At 34.7% G+C, this 6,812-nt stretch overlaps 1 protein-coding gene across 1 annotated transcript; it reads right to left on the bottom strand.

The window, feature by feature from the left end:
• Window positions 1-878: 878 nt before the first annotated feature.
• Window positions 879-6,457, bottom strand: LOC133287473 (putative glucuronosyltransferase PGSIP8). The gene is made up of 5 exons (XM_061485103.1): window positions 5,911-6,457; window positions 3,119-3,377; window positions 2,486-2,687; window positions 2,232-2,379; window positions 879-2,013 (listed from the first exon to the last, which is right to left on the bottom strand). Exons 1-5 carry the CDS (start codon window positions 6,186-6,188, stop codon window positions 1,473-1,475), a joined length of 1,428 nt encoding a protein of 475 aa, XP_061341087.1. The 5' UTR covers window positions 6,189-6,457; the 3' UTR covers window positions 879-1,472.
• Between the last annotated feature and the right edge of the window lie 355 nt (window positions 6,458-6,812).

Below are 6,812 nucleotides of genomic sequence, written 5' to 3' on the forward strand. Positions count from 1 at the left end.
GTACTGGCCCATTGCACTGCCCACATAAATCGGGCTGTTCCTGTTACCTTGCATCGTACGAATGCAAAGCCTGTCCTCTCGTATGGGTATTTTTCAGTATTTAAAAACACGTATCAGTTATCGATTCGGTCGAGGTACTAGGTCATTGGTTCAATTGGATTTATTGTTCACGTGTTAAAAAAATATAAACATGTTATCAAAAAAAAAAAAAAAAAAATATAAACATATTACTTATATTAAAAATTCACATAAGAAAACTATCAATGAACTTCAAAAAGTAAATTGGTTCTCAATGATAGCAAATATTATATACTTCTAAGCTTCTAGCTCTAGACCATATCTGAATATTTGATTAAAATTGCAATGTAGGCTAAATGCCTTTTTTGTGCCTTGACATAACACGGATAAATTCAATCATGTAAGCATGAAATATACACTAAGGAGAAAATGTCTATCGTTGAGATGAGACTATCAGTGTTTATCCCCACTTAACTTCTTAGGATCATTATAAGATGCAACTAAATTACATAAATGAATTGCACTGATCCAAAATACCTTTTTATTTGCACCTTACTTATTAATCACATTTACCACAAAATATGAACATGATTTAATTCAAGAGTTCTAATCAACCAAAAAAAAAAAAATTACCAAGAAAAAGAAAGAGGATCAACCGGTCTAATCCGGATCAACCACATCGCCGGATCAATCGGTCCAAACCGAGTTGACTGCGAAACCGGTCGAAATGACCACTTGAACTGGGGAACTCACCGGATCACCGAAACCCGAGTTGATCTAGCCGCTCCAAGCCGATTTTCGAAACACTAGTATTTTCTATCTTGTGCTAACCTCATGGCAATTGAGTGTAGCTCGCAATCGTGAACCAATCAATACTCGTAACAGTGACCAGACTGTCACGTTTTCTCTTTTCGGTTTTTAACCAATCATGCATATGATTATTGATCATTGAGGCCATCCCTTGAGACCCTCATTTGGTCAAGTAATTAATATGTTATGGCGATGGTGATATACCACTGAGATCAATAGGATTCCTTCTATATTTGGGAAGAGAATCGGTGCTCTTAAAAGGTCTAATGATGCGGAACTTTCTGATCTTATCTCAAAGCCTAACAAGATTGCAAATTTTAATACATGAACCAATCAGGCAAACAATACAGGTGTATGTGAACAATAGCAAAACAATCTTATATACACAATAATTCCCCGTCTTCCTCCTCCTATTAGGTGCCACATGGCCCTCTTGCTCCAAAAGAATGAATAATTTCAACCACAAGTCTTAATGGTGCTAAATCCATGGCACTTCCTCCCCCACAAACAAGTAAAGTGAATAAAAAAGACCACTCTCGGTTCTGTGTACAATAAGTGGGGTATCATGCCCCTTCAATTTTCAATGAGCTTGTCAAGAAGGCCCTTCTTTGTCACAGCTATTGTATCATGCCCAATTACAATGCTCAATATAACTTATTAAACCAAGAAGGTGGCGAAGATTCTCCCAATCTTGGCATAAATGCTTCCCTTTCCAGAGATAGCTGAAGCCCTGCCATTATCCTAGTCATAGAAGCCCACAAAAATGGTGCAGCACAGAATGCATAACCAAAGACGGACAAAGCTCTTACTATTCCATTTGAATACCAAGGAAATGCCATGACCAATAAGGCCCCAACAATTCCAAGCCAAGGTCCCAAAACTGGTAACATTGGCAGCAGAAAGGCATTAATTGCAATTAAGCATAGTGCTAAAACACCAAGCAAATACAGAGGCCAGCCCAGCAGAGGGTGAACCGTGTGAGGAATGATAAAGAACGGTGTTAAGTAAGCAGCAAGGATGCTCCACAAAGCTACTAATTTGAGGGTATTCTGCACCAAGTTGATGTTCTTATCAGAGCGCCTATAGCACAGCTTTGAGAGGCTTGGCCTAGCCAAACGCGTCATTGTTATTATTCCCAGATATATTGCAGATTGAATAAGTATCACAGCCATCTCTGCACTATAACTGTGGAAAAAAAATGTTTTCAAAAGAAAAGTTGTATTAGAAAGAAGCTCTAATGATGTAACAGAAATCAAAGTTCTAGCAGAAACAAATGACGTTCAAAAGGCCAGTGTTTCCCAAGTTTGAAATATTAATAACAGAAGACCATCATCATCATTTACCATCAGAATCAAGTACAATTCATCGACACAAAAAATGAATACACCTATTATGGACCTTACCCTAAAGTTTCGCGACGTTTTTCATGCCACTGGAGGCCTAACGGCAGGACAGGCCACGACCACCAATACCATGGCTTCAACCATACTGCCCCCGGGAATGTTATCACACTATTTGGTCCACAGGGTATGTTCCAGCGAAGTTTAAGATCTGAAATCAGGACCGTTATTAGCATGAACTCAGATTGCACTAAGCCAAGTTCAGTTTTAAAAACTAAAAGATGCATATTCACTTTCTTTTTTGTTATATAACTCACAGTAGTAAGAAGCATCCATCTGATAACCTAAAGGAAGCCTATATGCTCCATCAAGCTTGGTGCCATTTGGAGTAGGATGAAACAATGGCTTATCAAGCAACTCTGGGAAGTAGCTAGCTATGAAACCCTGGTCTGCACCATCTGGATTTTCTCTCCCATTTCGTAATTCATCAACCATGTCCTTGAACACGGCCATTGATGGCTGCAAATATCAATCAATTAGAACCCAAAAATACTTTTTTTTTCATACACTGCAGCATAAGATGTTATCACTATTATTATTAGTAACATACATTATTATAGTTTGGTACAGAGATGCATATAAAAAATAGTTTTACCCATTATTTTTCTTTCCTCATGAACGAATCACCTCAGTGAGATATTGTTTTAAGCCTTTTAACTAATATTAATTTTAGACATTTATAATGTCAATGGAACTTTAAAATTAAAAGATAGGAAGGATCAACCTAATAGCCTATTAATTCCTAAGATATAACTGGAATCAATAACTAATACTGAGATACTTATAAATCCTCCCAAAGATTAAAAAGTCACCAATAATTATGTGAAAAGTTTGGAACTATATTGAACTTTCACAGATAATGGTTTTGTAGCACTTATGGACAAACTCACCTGTAAGACGAAGAGGCCTGTGTGGAAAATGCAAGGATTGATAAAGACCGCACAAAATTGTCCGCATTCAAACAACTCGTCTGTTTTTTGAAGGAATAGGTTGTCAGCGTCCAGCATGACCACCCTGTCATAGTCCACTAGGCTCCACGCGTAGAGTTTGTTCAAAGATAACTTAAATCTCGTGTCAAAGTTATCTTGATGCTTGTATGGATTGTCCATGTTTTCCACTCTTACTACTTTCGCACCATCTTCCTTTTCACTGGACAACCAAGGAAAGAAAAGAAACAATGGTCAATTATCCATCCAACTCAAATTTATCAATTTATTAGTGCATACACGCAAGTGAACTAGTCCACATACAAAAAAAGGTAACATTACTTTTAAGTTGTATATGGTCAGGCTACTCCATCAAATTGGTTATCTTATCATGGTGATTCGATGGAACAAATATTGATATTCCTTTTCGTATAATGCCTTCGTTTCAAACCTTCTTTTTTTTTTCCCTCTCTCTTTTTTGTTAGCTTTAACTTTATGCATAATCTTTTGGAAAACAAAAACATACAAAGTGGGTTCAGTAATTGCTCTGATTAGTAATATGACAACTGATAACTAGGCAAGTGCAAGACTTAGATGTTGGGAGCACTAGCCTCTAGTTATTCCCTGTCTAACTTTTAAGGAAGGTTGCCAAAATTAAGATAAGACAAATAGACTCATTTATTTGAACATTTAGGAACATTTATTTTAATTTGCGTTAGAGTGTGTAATATACTATAATAAAATGCTAGAGTGAGTTGGCTGGCTCAACTAATAGACTTATCAGTAAAGATGTTTGGGGTTACATTATTGCTAGTAGACTATTACCAGTAAATCATCTGATCCGTAAACACTACAATAAATTGATATCATCAACGCACGTGATTGTGTTAGCGATAAGAAAGTGACAGATTATTATAATATCAATAAATGTGGAATTCTACATAACACCATAAAGTTCTACGAATTCCACTACAAATTATGTGGGCACAACAACCACACAGGACACAAAAAAGTAAAACATGAAGGATTCTTTCCTTTTAACAGTGAAAGAAACGTGTTCCATGTAGTATAAAATGTCTTGTTCTGATACTTTTCTTATAAACATGGAAGTGGAGGACATGCTTTTTATATAAGTGCTTTTAATAAGAGTTTTTTGTGTGAGTACACGTTTGTCCTTGAGAAACCAAACACCCTTCACATCATTTCACTTGAGAAATAGAGGATATTCGAATCCATATAATCGGGTGCTTTAGTCCTGTACAAAGAATTTTCCCCCCCCCAAAAGCATATCGCTAACCAAATCATTATTATTTTGTTTTTTTTGTTGAAAACCAAATCATTATTTACCTCATATATCATTTTACAAAAACTGGCTTTTTAATTTATTTATATCATGATTGAAAAAATATTCAAATTAGCAATCTAAATATACATTAAACGTTAATTTTAAAAGATAAGATTATATTTATTGCCTTTTTTTTACTACCAAATTCTAACAGTTGATTTCAGTCGATCTAACGGTTATAATTTATTGAATCATACTTATTAATTAATTATTAATTCCCAATAAATTATAACCGTTAGATTAACAGAAATCAACAGTTAAAATTTGATATTAAGAGATAATAAGAAAAAAGTAATAATTAAATATAAATTTAATTTTCATACTAAAATAAATAAGTTCATAGACTAAATTAATATTCAAAGGCTTATTTTATCCATTGAGAAACTAAATTAATAATTAAATTTTTAAAAAAAATCAACATGATGTCCCGGGTAATTTTAAGAAACAATTTGAGTATTAAAAAAAGGGAAAATGATTTCTTTTGTTGAGTCACAAAATATTTCTATCCCCCCGCGAAAGAAGAGAAAAAAAAAAAGAAAAAAAGAGAAAGAAAGAGGTCAATCATTTTATGAGTTTCTCTCTCTTTACGGGTTTTTCTCTCTCCTTTTCTCTCAATGGCAGATAAATATTTTATGCCTCAAAGCAAAAATCATTTGCCCTTAGAAAAATACGAAGAAAATAATGAAAACATTTTTTCATAATTATTATCATGACGAAAAAGAAAAAGCAACCGGGAAAAAGGCAAAAACAAATAGGAACAAGACGCGAGTGAACCAGGAAGAGACCATCCCATTTCTCAAGAACGAGGTGGGTAGTAGTAGAACCAATCGTCAAACACTCTTGAACTTCACGCGCAATCCCAAGGCCTCTCTCTAACAACACTAACGCCACTCACAACTCATAGACAACTGGTTAACATTTAAAAAAAAAACTCATTTATTAATAATTAATAAAAAATTCCCGATTTTTAGACAAACGCGGAAAACGATAGTGGACCCTAGCCAGGGTTACTGCCTTACTGGGATTTGAAATTTTCAACCTGGACCAGTGCTGATGGACATCCATGCCCTCATACGCATAAACATGATGCGCTGTGCTAGCCAATCACATCAAACCAAAACGGTCTCGTTTCCCGAACCTTATCGCCATCTTATGGATCTTTTTTCATTTTCCATTTTTCTTTTTCATTTTTTTTAATCTCTTTCCTTTTTTACCCCAAAACGAAAAAACCAAAAAAAAAACATCAACCTAGACGAAATTCAGGGGAACAACTAGACTACTGTAATAAAACCGAAAGCAGTTTAAAACATAGGAAGAAGCAAAGAAATCTAGAGATAAAACAACAAAAAAATAAAATAAAATTCAATAAACAGGGGAATGAAGAAGAAGAAGAATGAAGGGTGGGACTTACAGAGCTCGAATCCATCGAATAGGAACATCAACAGAAGCAATGACAACAAGATCTGCTTCAACTTTGAGCTTAGCCAGTGATTTAATAAGAACGCGTATAGCGATGTAAAACTCATAGTCCCTTGGGGTTCCAACATACATCATGGTAGCGTAAGCATTTTTGTTGGCTGTGACAACAGGCATGGTTGACAAACACCATATCCCTAATAACAACACCACCACCGACCCTCTCACAAAAGCTGCATTATTGTGGTCACTTTTCTGCTTCGCACAAGCCATACCCCAAAATTATAGAAAAAGATGAAAATCCCCACTTTGTGTATATATGGTAAGTAAATATTCCCACTGTTTCTTTCTCTCCTTGTGGTACACTAATTGGTGGTACTTTCCTCTCCCCTTCCCGTGTGTGTGGGGAGTGAGTGGAGATCGAAACGGTGGAGTCGCTTTGGGAGAAAAAAATGAGGGAAAGATGAGAAAGGGGGAAGGATGAAAGAGATGAAGGATTTACTAATTTATTTATCATAAATCGATGAGGACAAAGGGCAATGAATTGGGGAAGCAAAGGCAAGAGCTTTTAAAAGCCTAGCTTAAACGGTTCTCCCTAGATGCTAATATAGCTCAGAAGGAATCTCCTCATTTTTTATTTATTTTTTATACCCTTTTTAAAAATCTCTATTTATCTATAATTTAAATATAAAAACATATTTGACCTCTTAAAGAATATAATTTTATGTTATTTCAAATTTTAATAGTTGATTTTCATCAATTAATAGTTGTAATTTATTATATCAAATTTATTAATTAATTAATAATTTATAATAAATTATAATTATTGATTGACGAAAATCAGCGATTAAAATCTAAAATGACACAAAATTATATCCTTTAAAAGAACAAATATTT

Source organism: Gastrolobium bilobum, unplaced genomic scaffold (assembly GCF_033153095.1).
Source record: "Gastrolobium bilobum isolate Gb01-03AN ecotype WA unplaced genomic scaffold, APGP_CSIRO_Gbil_v1 utg5060, whole genome shotgun sequence".
NCBI lineage: Eukaryota > Viridiplantae > Streptophyta > Magnoliopsida > Fabales > Fabaceae > Gastrolobium > Gastrolobium bilobum.